This window comes from Hydra viridissima, unplaced genomic scaffold (assembly GCF_058129835.1).
Source record: "Hydra viridissima isolate aposymbiotic clone 2 unplaced genomic scaffold, HvirCarnegie_v1 scaffold_8, whole genome shotgun sequence".
Taxonomy (NCBI): domain Eukaryota; kingdom Metazoa; phylum Cnidaria; class Hydrozoa; order Anthoathecata; family Hydridae; genus Hydra; species Hydra viridissima.
This window is the reverse complement of record NW_028324307.1, coordinates 270,056-290,315: the sequence shown is the minus strand read 5'-3', so window position 1 is coordinate 290,315 and position 20,260 is coordinate 270,056. Positions and strand designations below refer to the sequence as shown.

Below are 20,260 nucleotides of genomic sequence, written 5' to 3'. Positions count from 1 at the left end.
GAAAAGAAGACAATATCTTGGTTTTTACGAAGATCGCAGTTTCTCCATAATCTTACAGCATTTAGTTCAAGAGGAAGATATACTTTTTCCTCTCCCATAGCATATAACACATCCTAAATATTGAATAGCAAAATCCGCTATTGAATTGGTGAATTCTTTATCACCAACAGTTTGTTTGAAGCCTCAACGTTTTTCAGGTCTCAATACGTCTATTGAATGTCAGCAATTCGTCTATTGAATGAATTATCAGCAATCAGTCTATTGATTTTTTTCGTAAAAAAAAAAACATTTCTTGGTCTGTTTTTTTACTTGAGTTAACTTAACAAGCTTGTGAAGAAAAGTCTCATGGTTAACATTTAGTTCTTTATTATACAGCTTCTGCAAAAAAGCCTGAAAAAAATATGTTAAGTAAAAATTTGCATAAAAAAGAACTATTTGTATTTTTAATTCAAATTATAAATTAGGAGCTATAAAATAATTTTTAAAAGAAATTCAAAGAAACATTGTAAAATTCAAAGAAAATATAAATTATAAAATTTAAAATTACTGCTTAATAACTCATAACTTAAATTAGTTACAAAAAGTAACTAGTGAAATCCAAACCTAATTACAATATACAGGTTTACTACAAAATCAAGTCAAGGTATAATTTTAATATTCAAATAACTATTCCATTTATAATTGTCTAAACTGTAAATTTCACTAGATAACCTTCGAGTAAAAACTAATATTAAACAACACAACCGTTACAATTCATCTTTATGTTAAACGAACTCTGACATCAACTCTGACATCACTCAAACGCAAAAATGGTGCGGAAATAAAGCTGAAAACGGTAATTATGTCCTAACATGGTATACTAATTGAAAAAACACGTCATTTCGATGTCTTTTTGCACTTATTTAACAAAGTCGTGATGTCTTTGAGACGGATTTTGATCCAATTTTACTTCCGGCTTGTGATTTTCTACTTTCTTACACCTTTTTTCCAGAAACTGGTGCAAATAAGAAGCAATAATGTTTAATTGTGATTAATAAAGATTTGAAAACCTTTCTCACCATTGAATTGTCGATATCTTTTAGATTACCCATTCATTAAAAATGAACCACAAACTTGGTGGGGTAAGGCTAAAGAAACACAATAAAATCTTTACATTAATAACGTAATACCGTATATATGCCATAATATCAGACAGATAATTAGGACCTAATTAGTCATACAATTCTAACAAATTTAAAGAACAAGTGAGTTTCGTGACGTCAATGTTACAAATATGACAATCTTTACAAATTGCTGCAATAGACTAACTCACTGTTTTGTTTTTTGATTCTAATTTTTTTACGCCTGACCTAATAACGTACATTTCGATATTTTCCAAATAACGTACATTTCGATATTTTCCAAGTAATGATAACGAGTGAGCAAAAAACCTTTTTTTTTTTTTTTTTTTTTTATCACCAACATAATGATGTTGTCGTTGAACAACATCATTATGTTGGTGATAAAAAAAAAAAAAAAAAAAAAAAGGTTTAAAATGATAAAGTAAGGAACAGAAAACTAAAAACTTACCCAAGCATATCTTACGGATGGATACCCCACCCCAAATCCATGTCGATAATCTGAAAATATACATTAATAACTGTGTTAAAATCTTTATCCATTGTAGAATCTAATTTATTTATTGCTAATCAAACTTTAATTTGGCATTTACATTGAGTAATTATCTACTTATAATATACTCACATAGTAACTTATCGTCTTTGTCAAGTGCTGCATAATATCCACAACAAGGTATTTCAGATCTATTTCTAGTGACTGGCAAAATTAATGATGGCAGTTGCAGAACAAGTACCTTTTTATCAGGTACCCTGTTCGTAACATTCTTTAAATAATCATACGTCATGACATTTCCGAGAATGTCTTCAAAGTAAAAATAATTCGTGTTTATATCAAAGCCAATTGGTTCAACAAGAGCAGCAGAAAGTCCTAAATTTGATTAAAAAATAGAAAATAATAATAAAAAATTATTACAACTTGCACAAACCATTCAAAACTAATTTTGTTAATATAAAGTTTAATAATGCTCTTTAAAAAAACTTTTTATGCAGCAATAATTATTATATTTTAAAAAATTCACAATTGTTGCTGTAATGATAATATGTTAATGTAATATTATAAAAATAAGGATACTCAAAAATATTAATGTAAAATATAAAAATATTGTTACAAACCAAAGAAAAATATGAAAAATATGATCAGAATAAAGTACTTGTAAACGTTGTTATCCCTTCAAGACTCAGAAATCCACAAAGATTTTGTGTTCTAGACAAAAAAATTTTCTTTAACCATAACTATCGTCACTTAAAAAAGCGAAAAAAAACTATTACCTGTAATCATAAAATCAATTACCGTATGCAACCGCAAATTTCGTAAAAAAATCGTTTTTTGACAAAAACGAATGTAGAATGAAAATTTGATATGGTTTCTTAAGATATGAATGTACTCATTGTGACCTTTATGACCAGATTTGATAAAGACTGGAAGTATTTCGAGACCATCAAAAGAAATCAGACCAAACGTCATAACTGAAACCAGATGTTTGGTCTTGAATTTATACTTTAAATGCTGCTCTGGGACTGGACTGGTTGATAACTAATAAAAATGATTGGTTCTGCTATTTGAGATAGAATCAACAGAAAACAATTTCTCATCTGAGAAGAGGATAGTCAATGGTTTCTTCTTCAATAGGCTCAGAAGTTTCTTTGATCTTTCAAACCTTTTTGAAAGATCAAAGAAACTTCTAACTTTACCTTAAGATCCCTTCTGACCACATTTCTGATGGTGTGCTTACTGATAGATAGCACATAAGATGATATCAAACAATAAAAAAAAGAATCTGGTTTAGTTAAATACAGTAGCATCCAAAAAGATGAGATCAAATTCTTTTTTATTATTATTTTTTTTTTTTTATATTTTTATTACTTTTTATTATTATTATTTTTTTTATATTTATATTATTTTTTTATTTGATAACTTTGAAATTTTGTGATAAAGTAAATGAAAATTTATGGTTGGTATTCATTAACTCTTTCTTATTTGAATTGCTTTATTATTATATTAGAACTTAATACCATTTTATAGTATTTCACAACCTTTAAAAAGTTGTTGTTCTCAGTGATCCCAAAGATATTAAGTCTGATTAGGATCTGGACTATATGATGGTCACTCCAAGACATGCATACTCTTTGATTTTTTTTGCAATGTGTTTTGGGTCATAACTTTGCTAATAGATCAATCTGAGAGGCATTTTATGCTCAGCATGTGTAATATTGGTAAGAATTTTTTGACATTTTATTCCAATAATCAATTTGCCCTATGACTGCCGATGGAGAAACAATATAAAAGGTATTTTAAAAATAATTTCAATCAATGCTAATTCAAAAACCCTCTGCGCAAACATATTACTTTGAGAAGCTAAAGTTTGTGTACAGATAGAAAAACCTTGCTTTTCAAAAGGAACAACCTTTATAAACTAAATTGTAAGGAAAAAATTACCATGTTTACATTAGGCTGATAACACTTTACAAATTACATGGAAAGACCTACATAATTTGGGCTAGAGTTATTGCTTGTAGAATTCTAAATTTTCAGTTATAGGCTTTCAAAGCTTGCATGACAGAAGCAACAATAGGTTAAACACTAAATTATTTATTAAAATAACAAACAAAAGGGGAACAAAGTTTATTACAGTGTCTTAAAAATTTGGCTGTTCAGGACATTCCTTTGAAGAAAATTTTCAACTTTCCCAAGTGACCTTTCACACACTTCATTTGTGAAATTGATGTCTAAAGGACAATCATTCCAAATATTAGTATCTTTCCAAACACTTGAGGTAGTTATCAGTTAATCACAATTTTAACTTTATTATATTGTCAGTGTTTCTTCTACAAGAAAACCATGGTTTGGCCCAGTAATCTATTATAAAATTGCACAGCTCTAATACTGATTCATTTTTTGACTGGGTCAAAAGTATACAACAGATTACTCTTGAATTCCATAGTGCATTACAAATAGGTCCTGGTTTGGAAAAACCAATCGCAGGTTAACTTGATGTGTCTCAATAAGACTTGTATCTTTTGCATATCAAATCCAACTGCACATAATCATTCCTGCTATATTAACTATTTTTAATAACAGGTCCGTTATGCATATATTGTTCAATTAAACCATGGTAGTAACTAAAATTTTGAATAAAACCTATTACTAATTAATTCAAAGAATATTGGCAAATCTTTTGATGTCCTTTAAAGATGATGCTTGTTAAATTGTTTTTAGACAATACAATAAAAATAAGAAAGAAATGGTTTTTGGCAATGCACCTTCCAAAAAATTCTGCAGATGTTAAGTATTTTTCATTTCCGCAATTAATTCTGTACATCTCATGCAACTTCTTAATCCATTTAGTAGACAGTTTACTCTGAGTGACTTTTGGGAGGCTTTATGATGTAGTTTGTACTTAATTTGATGAATACATACACCATCTTTGTAAAAATCAGTAACATTAGAAACCCCAGGTTTTGGCAATTCCATATTTTGTCATTTTGATCCTTGCAGTTTCCATTAAGTATTTTTAAAATTTTATGAAACACAATACGAAAAAAAGAATGCTATAAAAATAAATAAGTGGTACACAAAAAAAATTAACAGTAATTCTTCTAGATAAAAATCAAATGTGATTAAAACGAATAGATGGTAATCATCATACTGCATCAAGAAAATGTTCTTTTTCCTCTAAAGGAAAAGTCTTCCTTTTAGAATTTATTTAACTAAGAGGTTTTCTGGCAATCTCTATCCACAAGAGCAATTTGTTTGATTTGGTTTGCAAAGTTTAAGTATTATACATTTACAATTGTAGAAAATTAAATTAATTTTTTTAATTGTCACATTTAGCATAATAAAGAAAATTAAGTTAACTCTTTTGTTTGCATATGATGTGTGTTTTGAATTTCAACAAAAATTATTAATGAGAAGAAAAATTATAAAGCAATAATAACGTAAGATAAAAACCTATCCTCTGCCCAATGGCATATCAAAATTGTATTGTTGAGAGGAAGCAAAGATATTTTATCTGCAGCAAACCTTCTATTTCTGCCTAAATATTAAAAAAAATCTATTTTAAATTCTCTATCAATATTATGTATGCATGCATGCATGCATGTATATATGTATGTATGTATGTATGTATGTATGTATGTATGTATGTATGTATGTATGTATGTATGTATGCATGTATGTATGTGTTTAAATAAATATATAAATATATAAATATGTATATATAAATATATAAATATATAAATATATAAATAAATATATATATAAATATATAAATAAATAAATATATATATATATATATATATATATATATATATATATATATATATATATATATATATATATATATATATATATATATATATATATATATATAGGAAGAGAGACAGAGACAGAGAAATTTTAAAAGAACATAATTTTGGTATTAGTGGCAAATTAATTAAATAAAAAAAGTCATTCAAATCAGATGATACTTAGGGGTGACTCTTGAACTCTAAAGTTTGATAAAACTTTGGTACATCATACATTAGAAAATAATTTAAAGGTTTCATAACAACTTATTATTTGAATATGTTGTTTAATACTTATATAATAGAATATCAAATTGTAAATGTTCAAGTTAGAAGATTAAGACATGTCTGATAATGTTAATTGTTAATCTACCTTAATTTTATCTCATTTTGATAACAGTCTATTTATTATAGTCAAGAAATTGTCATCATTGGATAAAGACAACTTGATGGAGAAACTGCCATTGCTCCTCTTTGGTTGTTAACTTTTTGTTAAACTTCTTTGGGTCACTTTGGAAGTTTCTCAGAAATCTACCATAAACAGATACAGTCGACTCTCGATATCTCGAACAGTAAGGGGACCGGAAAAAAAGTTTGAGATATTGAGAGTTCGAGATATCAAGAAAAGGGTTGAAAATAAATAAAATTGCCAGACTTTCATTAAAACAAGTTATTTTTCTGACAAAAATCATTAACAACAAAAACTACAACTTTTGGAAAAAATCTGTTATCTGATATTGCTTTAAATTATCCATCTTTTCCATCTTCATTAAATCCTCAAGTTTTAGTGCTAGGGATTGTATTTCATTTCCGTATTTTGAGCTGTATAGCGAAGCATTTTGAATTGTTTCAAAAGCAATTTCTAATTGAATATCAGATGGGCGTGGCGGGGCTTCGACGTCAATAGCTTTGTCAACGCTATCTTCAACTTCATTATCATCGTTTTCAAAATTAAGGTCTAAAATCTGAGCAATGATTTCAGCATCTGTAGCAAGTGAGCCAGTGGTTACTACATCGCAATCTAAACCAATGTAAGATTCCGCTGAGAGATCTTCTTGGACGGCACGAGGATCTAACTCTCGCAAACGGTTAAGTTCTTCTGTCAAAAATTTAAAAGAATGATCATCATCAGCTTCTTCAATACTCTTGTTTGTTTTGCTGATACCAGCTTTTTTAAAGCAGTTGATGACAGTCTCCTTTGACACAGCATTCCACGATGAAACAAGATCTTTCATTGCTTGAAGTATAGAAATTTTTGGCATGGGTTCGTTATTATCGACAGCCTTGATACACAAACGCACAATTTTGTGACGATAATGAGCTTTAAGACTTCGTATTACGCCTTGATCCATGGGCTGAAGGACAGATGTGGTGTTAGGGGGGAAAAATATTAGGTTGATGTTGCTTAGCCCTTCAATGTGTGGGTGGGCAGAACAGTTATCCACCAGGAGTGCTACTTTCCTGTCTTGAGCACGAAAAAATGAGTCAAGTTTCATTACCCATTCTGTAAAAAGGTCTCCGGTCATCCAACTTTTTAGCTGATTTTTATATGTGCAAGGAAGTTGTTTAATGTGCTTAAAACACCGTGGGTTTTTAGATTTTCCAATAACAAACATAGGTAATTTTTCTCCCGTTGCACTCCCTGCTGCTATGCCTGTTAGTCTGACTTTACTATTTTTTCCCCCAAAACATTTTTCTCATGATAAATGGTATGTTTTGTTTGGTAGGCACTGGTAAAATAGTCCAAACTCATCAGCATTGAAAATGTTTTCAAGCTTGTAATTCAAAAGCAATGTTGGAAGTGTAGTTTCATTCCACGAAGCAGTCATATTATTCGTCACGGCGGCACTTTCGCCTGAGATTATTTTAAAGCTGATGCCATTCCTAAAAATAGGAACAGAATAATTGAATTTTAATTACACGTTTAAAAAACTAAATAAATTAAATATAAACAGATACATGTTATTTGTTTATATTAAAATTGAACAAGATTTGACAAAATTTAACTGACCTTTCTTTCCAATTATGAAACCAACAATCAGATGCTTTAAAATCCAACTCTCCTAATGCTTCTGCAAATTTTAGTGCCTTTTCTTTTAGTATGGTACCATCAATTGGTACTTGTTGACTTCTTTTTGCAACGAACCACGTGTATATGGCCTTGTCTACATTTTTGAAATTACTACTACGAAGTTTCTTCCATTTAGATTTTGTGCCATTTTTTTCCAGTGAGGTTAATAACTTGGTTTTATTTTTAATCCAGGTTGATAATGTGTTCTTTGGGACTCCATACTTTTTGGCAACCTCTTTGTTAGACATCCCAGTCTCTAGGTCTTTTAATGCCTTGCATTTTTCTATTATAGATTTGTTTGTGAGTTTTCATTTAACGAGCGGCATGTTGCTGCGTTTGACAAAAAGAATAAATTATATATTAAAGGAAAACTTTTCAGAAATTTGATTCTTAAAAAAAATCGAATTTAAAAATCAAATTAAAAAATTTTTTTTTTCGAAAATTGGAATTTAAAAAAATTAAATTTTATTAAAACATTTTTGAAAAAAAAAATGTTGAAAAGTTCGAGATAACGAGAGAAAATTGCCCTGTGGACCGAAAATATTGTTCGAGATACCAAAAAGTTCGAGATAATAAGGTTCGAGATATCGAGAGGATTTTAGCCTAAACTAGTACATTATGTCCATGGGACCGCTAAAAAAGTTCGAGATACCAAGTATTCGAGATATCGAGAGTCGACTGTAACAAGCTTTTTGCTGCTGTGGAAATGATTGCTTGTGAGTATCTCATGAGTTCAGTCATAAGCCTGAAGTTACTTAGAAGTGCTTCAACTGCAATTGGGGGTACTAATCCAGGCCTTCAGGTGGATGAGAAGAGCAAAAGTTCTCAGATCACAAATTCCTTTTCTTTTCTGATTTAGTCATTGTCACTTGGTCACAGAATAGTTTAGTCTCTATTGCAATCCATATATGGCAGATACCATATCTGGCACTTGGAAACAGACATCTCATATAGAATTTTCCACAAGAAACATAACAGATAATTATAGAAGCTTATGATCTTCATTTGGTTGCTTTACTTCTAAGTAGACTTGAACAAACTAAATGATATTGTCTTGAGATGATACCAAGGCTTCCATTTAATTTTCAACTAGCTTCTGTTAAAATTGGTTGAAAGTACTTGCATTTAATGTACTACTAGTACTCCCAAAATTGTTTAGAGGGAAAACTTCAGGTCCACATGTTGCCTCAAATAGATTGTTGAATTTTTCAATAAATTTGACTTATTTGCTTTGTGAGTTATAGCCTTGACTTTTCTTAGTGAAAAAGAGGCAATATCACTTTGTTAAATGTAATCTACCATCACAAAATTTTGAGTACTGACAATAAAAAATAAAATACACATAATACACTTCATCTAAAGAAAATTTAAATAGAAGAAAATGATGTAAAAAATAACATCTGCTTTTGTTTTGTTTTCGCATTACACTTCTAGTTTTGATGACCACTGCTAAGCATTATCTAATTTGCATATGCTTATATATATATATACATATATGTAAATATATATACAGGGTATAGCCAAAAGATGTATGCATACTTTTAATAATTGAAAATAAGGTGTTTATCTTTTAACATGTAAAATAATTTACAGACATTACTCTATCATTTTGTCACTATCTCAAACTGATGTACATTCTGTTGCAGAAACCACTGGTAAGCAATAGAATAGCACACATCATGAAACAATTCCCATAGTATTTGTGTGTATTCATGATCAATGGCTGCTCTTAATTAGTGAATTGTTGTAGGTTTTCTTGTATACACTTTGTCTTTTAGATATCTCTACAAAAGGAAGTCTAGTGTGAGATCTGGTGAGCATGAAAGGTTTTCAACAAAACCCCTGTCTAATCCACATATTATGGCAAAATTGAACTATTTAAATCAAATTTGGCCTTGTCACTCCACACAATCCTTGTGGGAAAGCATGCATTTTTGTTACATCAATCCGAAAACTACTCACAAAATGTATCCTTCTATCTGGATCATTGTTATTTACAGCATACACTAATCTTGGAATGTAACTTTTCTATTTACAGCATTTCATAATGCTATGAATAAATTTGTTTTAAATAATAATAAACACCTGATTTTCAATTTTTTAAAGTATGCATGCATCTTTTTGGGACAATCTATATATAAATGAAATCTTTTATATTAGAATATACCTCGCTGTTGAGTTGTTAAATAATCTCTTGTACGAACAAAGTTGTTTTGTATTTTGGAGAGTTGTGAGCTGTCTTTTTGATAGATAGTAGCAGAGAACTCTTCATAAAACGAATCAAACTTTTGATAATTTGTAAACTGAGATACAAATGAGACAACGAACTTGATAATTGTACCACAACCTAACTTTGGCACCTGTAAAAACCATATTATTGCTTCTTTAACTTCACCAACAAAAATAGAGAAACTTAACTTTAACTTTTGTAAATATCTTTTCAATTGGTTTATAGATAAATATATATCAATATGAAAATAATACCAATATTTTGAATATAATACTCCAATAAACCACATAAACTAGAAGTAAATTAGAAGGGTTCAAAAGAGTGGTCTCAATTTGCACAATGAGTTAACTTATATATTAAATTCAAAATTTTTAAATAAAACTTTATAAAATCAAAACTAAAAGGGAGTCATTATTTGTGGTTTATACATATATCTTAGGGTGTCCCAAAATAAACCTAATATCCAATTCATAACAATAAACAGGAAAACAATAAACAGATTAACATTTTTCTAATAAATTTTTAGGGGACCATTTAGTTGTGCTGCTTTTGTTATTTTACTATATCTGTACACTTATATTTAGCAGGTGTGAGAAATATCTTTGGAGTGCTACATATTACTTCAAAAGCCTGCTGTATCAATATTGAAAAATATTGTAGTTAGCAAAATGATTATTAGTTTAATATTATCTATAATGCTATTTAGCTGACAATTAAATTTTAAATGATAATCATCAAGAAACTTTAACTTAAAAACTATTGATGTTAATTTATCTTATTTAAGTAATTTAATGTCAACAAAAATATAACTTTATTTAAGTTATATAAAATGTTCAATTCAAACAAGAATATACATTAAGTATACATTACAGCATATTACATATTTTAAGAATGTATATCCAATTAACAACTATCCCTCGAACATTAAGTATTTAAAACTAAAACAATTATTAAAACATCTTTTTTAAATGTTTTTTTAATGTTGGAATAAAAAAAAAATTGTGTGAAATATGAGACAATAAAAGAATTTAAGACATAATCAAAAAAAAAAAAAAAAAAAGCAACACAGACAAATGACAACTAAAACTGTTTGAACTGTTTGAACTGTTTGTATTCTTGAATTATAAACCATTATTGAAATAGTTATAAGTTTTGTTTGTTATTGTTCTTAATCTAACACTTTATCTTAAATTTTATTTTTATGATTAAATTCAATTAATCACCTGAATTTGATATTAGCATTATATTTTCAAAATACACTAATTCAAACAATTTTTAAAGCTATTTTTTTTTTTTACATACTACTAAACTAGTTAAAACCAAAATAAAATACATCCATAAAAGTTAAATATATAAGCACTCATGAAACAATGAGGGAGAGAGGAAAGAGAAAACAAAACATGTCTATAAGAAAAATACTTTTTAAGTATTTCATCTACTTGTTTCCATAAAATGATTTCAAACATGAAAAAAATTGTTAAAAATCTTACATAAAGTTTGATTAGTTTCTGCTCCACAATGATTTCATAACTCATACTACTCACTAATCCTTCAAACAAAACATCCGTTTCGAAAAATGTCATCAATCTGTCATCAAAATACAATTTGTACCACAAGTCTTCTGAGTCTGCTGTTGCATCCCATTGGTCATTCATTAATGTTATTACAACATCTCTACTCCTATATTAATATAATACAAAAATTTTTTTCATAACAATATGAAATAGTTGTGTTAACATAAAAAACCTTAAAACAATCTTTCACAACCATTTTAAATTTATCTACCATTCTGATTTAATATTTCTTCATCTACCATTCTTATAAAAAATTCTCTTAGCTTAATTGAAAAACTTACAACAATTCTGCAAAGCATTAGGTCTAATATATAGATTAAGTCTTTGCAGAATTGTTTTAAGTTTTTCAACTGCAAAGCATTAGATGTTTTAACACTATTCTAGATACTAGAATGAATACCATTTTAGAAAAAGAAGGAAACAGAATTCACGAAAATACAAAAGAAAATCATATGGAGACTTGCAGTATAAATGTTAAGGAAAATTTTAGAAGAAAATTATGCGGAGAGTTATAGAGAACAAATTGTAAGAAAAAAAATATAAAGTAAGAAAAATATTAGGTGTTATGTTAAGAAGTTTATGTTATATTAAAAAGTTTAAAAACTTTGTATTTTCTTGAAGTTCTAAAACTTCCGATAAATTTATTGACCATAATTTGACATGCTTAGAATATAAAACATACTTTAAAAGTGCTGAGACAAATAACAAACAACAATAACTGGACTACTTCACCATCGTTCACATACTACTACTCAATAAGAGAAAACAAATCCTTCCTCCATATAAGTATTCCTCCATATTAGTATTCCCATTCCAATGATTTTCATAGAATTTTTCATAGTTTACTATCAGTTTTTATTGTACCAGCATAATACTTAAATTGCCCACTAGTTTAACAAATCTAACAGAGGATTTGTTAAGTAAAAAATAACATGTTAACAATAAATTATAAAATTTTGCTATTTTAGTTGTGAAAATGAAAATGAATAAATCAAAGAAATAATTATAATAACTAAAACTTAGCAATAACTTTAGTAAGAAAAAACTTGCTTGTTTAATTTACAAAACTATTATATTCATGGTATATTGAGGTTGCTTTAGTTTCATCACATTATGTTATATTGCATCAGAAATATTTCAGAAACTACAATCTGATAATATAAATACAGAAATCAAACAAAAAGAAGTTAACAAAAACACTACTTTTTTCCAACTCTTAAAAATATTTATTTCTTACCAATTAAAATATATATTTAATAAGAATTTCTAAAAAAATATTTAAATCTCCATAGAAATATTTTTTTTTTACCAATCTCCATAAAGAGCATAATAAATGTCAGCATAACTAATCCTTTCATTTCGTGAAACTTTGAATGGTTTAAGATATACAGTCAATTTTGAATCAAGAGGAACAGTGCGAGTATATGATATTGCAAACTGAGTGGTTTCATTGACACTACCAATCTAGTAATAACAGTTGTTACAACATACATGCTCACGTCTATTTACAAATATTTTTATTTAAAGAAAAGAAATCTGGCAAATTACCCTAAATAAATAACTCTTGTTAAAAAGAAAATTTGACTCAAAATAGCCTCTGGAATCTTGTGAAACCCCAACATAAGCTCCATCATATTTTAACAAAGTGTTGTCTGGAGCTATCATTAATATTGCAGTTGACAGGTTAGAATTGAGATCCATGTTTATGGTTTGCATGACAAACATCTCATCCTCAGATTTAACAAAGTTAAAAGTTAGTAAAGTGTTGGTGCCATAACTTCCACATTCATATTCTGATTGGTTTAATGAAAAGGGAACTCCTAGAAAAAAAAAGTTTGTATCTTTATTTAACAACTATAATTATAACAGATTTTGTAATTACAGTTTTAAAAAATATAATAACATAAATATTCATATAGCTATAATAAATATAAAAAAAAAAAAAAAAAAAAAAGGAATTAAGAAATAAACTTAGAGTCTATATCAAAATAATCCTACTTGGCATATATGTGTAAAAAGTATTATAGCCAACGATTTTGTTGTGCATTGCATTAAGACAAGTGCAGATACCATTCTGATACTGAGCTGCAAAAGCATCATTAAAACTGCTCAAACAGAATTTACAACATTGCTCAATTGTACTTTGCGAAACAGATTTTATGGAACCTAAATAATCTGCTTGAAAATTTTCTTCCCATTGACATCCTAAATCATAAAGAAGTACAATAAACTCCCGGTTATTCAAAACTCCTAGGGGAGTAAGAATGATTGATTCTGATAGAGAATTTTATGCTGATTCAGAAAAATATAAAAACATAGACCTGAAAATCAAGGGAAAGTGCTCTAATTCGAAGTCAAAGTTGTAAAAAATCTCACTAAAAACCCTAATATTCGCCATTTTTTTCAAAACACTTTCATTTTTAACGAACATTAATTACCGTTACATTGCGCAATAAACAGACCTGGTTTCCATCAGCCTTTGCATTATGGTTTTAAAGTATTATAACGAAAGTGTTATAACGAAATGAAATTAATGGAAGATTTCAAATAAAGGTTGAACGTAGAATTTGAGAATGTAGATAAACTGATGAATAATTATCGTTGTGTCGTATGCTGGTTTTTTTTTATTAAAAAAAACGGTTTGAAGGTTACTATTTCTAAATTTTACATGTGATAAAACAACAATGATCTAAGTTTAAAAAGTTCTTCTTTTAAGAAAAAAAACTGTTGAATTCTTTTTAAAATATTATTACAAAAGTACATTACGTGCATTATAGTTTATTCTCGACTTTTTTAATGTAAAAACCATACAGTATTGCTTTTGTCAGCAAAAAGATCATTAACTTATTATTTTCAAAATGGCGAATATTAGGGTTTTTAGTTGGATTTTTTACAACATTGACTATGAATTTGAGCACTTTCCGTTGATTTTCAGGTCTATGTTTTTATATTTTTCCGAATCAACATAAAATTCTCTATCAGAATCAATCATAAAAGAAGGGGGGGGGGGGGGAGAAACTGCAGTAGCGCCGATTTTTTGTTTCTAAAGAGTGTTTGCCAGACACCTTTAATACGAGGCTAAGTAATAGTCGGATTTGGACGCCATTATTGTCAAAAAAAGGCAAGTATTCAAGTAACTCGATTGTACATGCAATCTCTGATTATTTTGGCTTTTCGGGAGGCAAATCGTTCAACTCTTCATCTATCTCCTCTTCTACCTCAGCACAATCATTGATTAAAATGTAAGAAGTTTTCAAACAGTGATAGCAATTGTTTCACTTGAACAAATCTCAAAATCTATGTTTACGTAATCGTCAACAGCAAAGTCTTCATTTACTAAACCATGTGATCTAAGCTCGTTGAAGTTCTCTTCAAGCAAATTGTAAGGATCATGTTGAGCATTTATAGTTGCAACCTGTATTTCCTGAGAGATGCCTGCTTTTTTAAAACAGTTCTTTATAGTGTTTGTTGATTCAGCGTCCCATGACCTGACCAACATGCTCATAGCTTTAAGAACGTTGTTTTTTGGGGTCGTTTTACCAGCATCGATGTATTTGATCTGACGCCTCCCAATATCCGTGTGATAAAAAGCCTTCAATGCCCGTATGATTTTCTGGTCAATTTGTTGAGTTTTGGAGGTTGTGTTGGGTGGTAAAAATACTAATTCAATTGCTTTGAGGTTGTCAACATTAGGATGAGCTGTACAGCTATCTATGACTAGAGCAATTTTCCTATCTTCAGCATTGAACTTTGCGTCAAGTCTTCTTACATAATCAGTAAAGATTATAGAGTCCATCCAGGATTTATTTTGGGACTTGTACTGACAAGGTAGGCTTTTGACACCTTTGAAACATCGTGGTTTTTCTGCTTTTCCAATTATCAACACAGGCAGCAATTTACCAACTCCATTTCCTGCTCCTAAGCCTTTACTAAATTTTCCTCCTGCACATTGTTAATCTTTTAGATGAAAGGTTTTCGGCGGAAGCTGTTGATAAAAAAACCAAACTCCTCTGCGTTGTAAATATCCCTCAATTCATACCTTGACAGGACCGTGGGGAAATGGGTCTGCTCCCAACTTGTTTTCATTTCCTTTGTGCACGATCTTTCTTTGCCATAAATAGTTTGAAAAACAACATTGTCTATTTTTCCGCCGATCTAGCCATCCTTCTGAAGCCTAAAAATCTAATATGTTGAGTTCTTTTACAAAATCTTAAGCTTTATCCCTAATGATTTGCCCACCAATTGGTGCATTTCGTTCACGTGCGTTCATAAACCGTTTATATACAGCTTTATCAACGGAATCATGCTCTCCAACACTTTATTATTGCCTCTTTGCTCCAAATTATTCTTCTTTATGGTTAATCCAGAAGGTTAAACTGTTTCACTAAACTTTTCGGCAACATTTTTTTTAGTAAGACCTTTTTCCAAATTTTTACGAGCAAGATATTTTTCTTTGATTGTCAAGACTTCTTTCGTGTAGACGCTATGTTGAAATTTCTACTGCACCACGTTGAAATATATTCGATTTTTTGTTATATAGTTTTTGTTATATAGTTTTGTTATATAATATTATTTTTTTTGTTATACATTATTTTATTTTTATAATGTTTTGGTTACTTTTTCAGCATTTTGATAACGTTCGATAAAGTTATATTTTGAAATGCAATGTAATGGTATTTTCAATCGAAGAAAAACTTCGAATAACTGAGAGGGTTTTTACAAGGGGAGCAAAAAATCACTTCGAGTAAAAAAAAATTTTGAATAACTGCAGGTTCGAATAACTGATGGATATTTGTGTGAGTTTGTTAAGAAAAATTTACGGGGAAGGAAAATTGCTTTGAATAAGCCGGAAATTCGAAAAGGTTTCAGTTCCAATAACCGTTTAATTGTTTATATCGCTATCCAACAATGTGTCCATCTGAATTTGTTTTAATAAGTTTTTAACATTTATTAATTCAATGAATATAGAATCGAGATCTTTACTTTTAACTAGGACCAAGTCAGTTCTAATTTTAAAGTTAAAATGAGACTTAACATATGAAGACTCCACGGGAAGAAACGGCAGGGTCACATTTTGAAAGTTTCGACTTTTTACACTTTCTAGCTTTACTAACCATAATAGCATATTTTATATTTGAATTCAAATCAAATAAATGATTTGATGCATATTTAAAGTTTTTCTAAATTTTCCTAAAACTTCGAAATTTATAAAGGTTTAAAAGTTTAATAATGGTTTATCTCAAAATGAAAAAATGTGACCCTGCCGTTTCTTCCCGTGGATTCTTCATATATCAAAGCACATCCTTTTTTAGATTTAGTTAGCGTGTGAACAGATATATCCGTCTAAATTAACATTAGTTATAGACACATCTTTACCATGCAGGTTAGATTCAATTATCCCAATAATATCAGGCATACTATTAAAAGATGCGAGTAGTATTTTTACATTGACAATATGATATGGTAGTGAAGATATGTTTATATGAACTGATTGTACCTAGGAACATCTACATACTTGCAGCTGATTGAAGTGTAAGAAGATGTCATTGAGGTCCCCAAAAAGGTTTTTCAAATTTGGGTTATCAGATAGATTTTTCACAATTAAATTTTAGTGACTTTTCTGCAAGTGTGGTAGATAACTCAAGATCAGAAATATTAGAGAAACGAAGAAATTTTTTTGCAAATATTAGGCAGTAACTGGTATTTAAAGTTTTAATTTTTTCATATGTTAGTTTGTCAACTCGATTACATTTTATGTGTATCCACTTGTCACATAGATCACATTGGATAACTGAGTGGTTTTTAGCTACCGCTTTAAGCCATATGCCACAAGGTTGTTTCACTATCATCATTAAAAGGTTACAATAAAAAGATGGTAAAAAAAGAAGAAAAAAAAAGAGTCTAAGAAGTGAAAAAATAAATGTGAGTTGCATAAAAAAGAAAACGAAGAAAAAAGTACATGTATAATATGTATATAAGTATATTATCTAAGAATGAAAATAGTATGTTAACTTTACTAATTATTGGTTTCTTATTATTTAAGTCTATATAAGAAAACATAATCTTAACTAATATAAAATCTTTAGATAAAAGCTTTTCATACATCTTTTTCATTCACAGCAACTGAACTTTTTCTTTATTTTTAACAGTTTTTTTTTTTTGTGTGTTTTCTTGTTTTACTTTCTTGTTTTGTCTTATTTTTAATGTGAAAATGGTATTGATATTTAATTTTTCTTCCCATTCTACTTTTTTAATTTTACAGGTCAACTTTATCTTTTAATTTTCAATATAAATATTTTTACTGGTCCTTTTTCAGATTTTTTTAAATTTTTAACCCTTTTTTTAACCAAAAATTCTTTTTGAAATACCTTATTTACTTTCTTTACTTTTTCGTTTATTTACCTTCGACCTTTTTTTTTACAATCTTTTTGGCTTAAACAATCTTCTACTTTTCAATTAAAACTTAACAAGCTTCTATCTAGTTTTTTCATTTTTCTTTACCGTTAAAAAAATACGTCCGCCATTTGCGAAGAAATTGCGAAGACAAATGCTTTAATTATTCTTAGTAATGAAATCTTTGAAAATATATTTATAACATTTGTTTTTTTAGTTAGCTTATTGCTAGAATTAACATTTATTAGGAATAACCATAAGAAAATTAATTAGAGAAAATGATATTTGCAACACCATATCTAAGTGGAAAAAGATAACAAAAGAAATGTGGGACATAAGAATAAATTCAAGGAGTTTATTGAATATTGAGGTGTATTGCTAAGTTGAATTTCTTGTTGAAGTCCAATTAACAACTTAAACTTAATATAGAGTATAAAAATATGATATGCTCACTCAAAACATGCGATTCGTTTCAATTGAATCATTAAAACATAAATTGACAGCCTGCTGATGGATGATTTGCAACCTTCACAAACACCTTTTGGGACATGAGCATCTTCAAAATCAATATTCTTTTTCAAAACTTTCAATGCCCTTTTCTTAACAAATTCATTTGAACTAATTCTCGTTGAACCTTTTTAAAACAAATAAAGCAGACAACTTTTCAGTTTTCTTCATGGCTTCTTGTTTGAGGCATTTTGATCAATAATACTTGTTGTTCAAAACTCATAACTATATACCTTAAATGTAAAGTACTCTTATTAAGCAGATTGGTTAGATATTTTCCCTAGTTCTTAAATACAAATATAACACAATCCAGATTGAATCCCCAGCACAATAAATTTAAGCATCGCATGTTGTAAAAAATCACTTTTCTGATTATTAATAGAGGACTTACCAAAATTATAATCTAAAATTTCAATTGAGTACGATTCAGTTTATTGCTATAAAATTGGATGGCAGACAAGAAGGAGATTGAGCCTTATCAAATATCCTATTTATGCGCTAAATGATGGAATAAAAAGTGCATAACATAATTTTGAACAAAAAAAATATTTTCTGGCAGGTTTTATTAATAAAGAAAAAGAAATGTTCAAAGCGTAACTTCTCTCGCTTCGAAATGTTCTCTCTTGATTGTTTTCCGTCATATGCCCGAAGGATATCGTCACTTTGGTGGCGGAACGAGGGAGAAGATAAAGAAAATTAGTCAACAAGCTTTATGAAAATTATATTGATTAAGTAATGGATAAATTTCTGTTCTTGTATTTTTTGTATTTTTTGTAAGCTAACAATAATGATGAACCGAATATCAATTTAATTGAGGCCCGGGTTACCTTCCACTATACTTTCTGGAATTTAGGGATTGCTGCAAATGAAGGGATATCCTTCGGTTGCCACACCACCTATAAAAATGATTTGGGCTTATTACTTTCTTTTTACTAAAAACATTTTTTTTTTGGTCTTGGTGTTGGTAAGAAAAAGTTTTCTTTCTTATTCAAAAAATGTTATAGTGTCTTTTTTTTTTTTTTCATTAGTAAAATTGGTGGGTCCCGACCCAGCGTTTAAAAATTCCTTTTAGATCTCCCCTCTCAATGGTAATGGTATTTTATATTTATTATCTAGCTAGATAACCGAAAATTAAATGAAAAAAACTATATCTTGTACATCACTAAAAACTCGTGTTTTTCGCTAAACAATACATAGGACTTAATCTTTGTTTTTAAAAAGTAAAAGCATAAACTTCATTTACGTTTACATAATTTCAGTCACAGAAAATTTGTAAAATCACTGCATACCTTCTACTGTTGCCTTGAGTAACATGCATAAACAAAAGTAAAGTTTCATTAAAACACCAAACAACTTTAGTTGCATTTTTTACATAGTTTGTTTCCGTCCTGTTTCTGTTATTATTCTCTAATACTTGTAAAAATTGAATGTTGATGAAAAAATTGATTGGTGTCATAACTACCAATACTACTTCAAAAGATGTACAAGTTTTACATTTGCGTCTGATTATAGCTCTCGATATAAATTTATTATAAAGCAATTGAAAAAATATTTCATTATTAAAACATTTTAAGTAATAAAGCAATGAACCAGAGAAGAAACCAGCAAAGTAGAAAATCTTTCACCGGCAGTTTTTTGTAAAGTTTATCTAAAAACGAATTACCTTGCCAAGCTTTTTTATTTACTTTTATCCAAAAATCTTTTTAAAACTTTCTTCGAAAGAATGTTTTTTAGAAAGAAATTTTCAAGTAGAAAGCTTAACTTGTCTTGCCGCTAAGTTTTTGCAACCTGAAAACGAAACTGCATTTCCCAATTTTATATTGCTTTGACATTAACGCTTGTTGATAGGGTTCTTTGGAGTACAGAAGTGACTTGAATTGCTCGGACAACTAAAGAACCTCTTAATGCTGAGCCAAAGAAGCATTATTAGGTTTGAATACGCTTTAAGTTAAAAAATTTACTAATCCTTTTATTGTATAAATTTACAGAAAAAACCTGATCTAAATTTTGGAGTAATCAAATGTTTTGTACATTTTTGGTTGGCCATAACTTTGGGCAGGTTGAATTCTTTTGGGAAAATTCT

The 20,260-nt window shown here is 28.7% G+C and overlaps 1 protein-coding gene across 4 annotated transcripts; it reads right to left on the bottom strand.

Moving 5' to 3' along the window:
* On the bottom strand, nucleotides 1-19,662 carry LOC149884403 (uncharacterized). 4 transcript variants are annotated; one of them, XM_090095893.1, is made up of 12 exons: nucleotides 19,467-19,662; nucleotides 13,276-13,482; nucleotides 12,826-13,097; nucleotides 12,587-12,741; nucleotides 11,194-11,383; nucleotides 9,641-9,833; nucleotides 5,068-5,152; nucleotides 2,270-2,322; nucleotides 1,744-1,986; nucleotides 1,570-1,619; nucleotides 1,059-1,127; nucleotides 1-390 (listed from the first exon to the last, which is right to left on the bottom strand). In XM_090095893.1, the coding sequence occupies exons 1-11, from the start codon at nucleotides 19,540-19,542 to the stop codon at nucleotides 1,095-1,097; spliced, it is 1,557 nt and encodes a 518-aa protein (XP_089952019.1). In that variant the 5' UTR covers nucleotides 19,543-19,662; the 3' UTR covers nucleotides 1-390; nucleotides 1,059-1,094. The 4 variants fall into 4 exon arrangements, with proteins under 4 accessions (XP_089952019.1, XP_089952021.1, XP_089952018.1 ...); XM_090095895.1 differs by lacking the exon at nucleotides 19,467-19,662 and adding an exon at nucleotides 13,599-13,702; XM_090095892.1 differs by lacking the exon at nucleotides 1-390 and having other exon boundaries at nucleotides 492-1,127.
* Nucleotides 19,663-20,260: the final 598 nt, after the last annotated feature.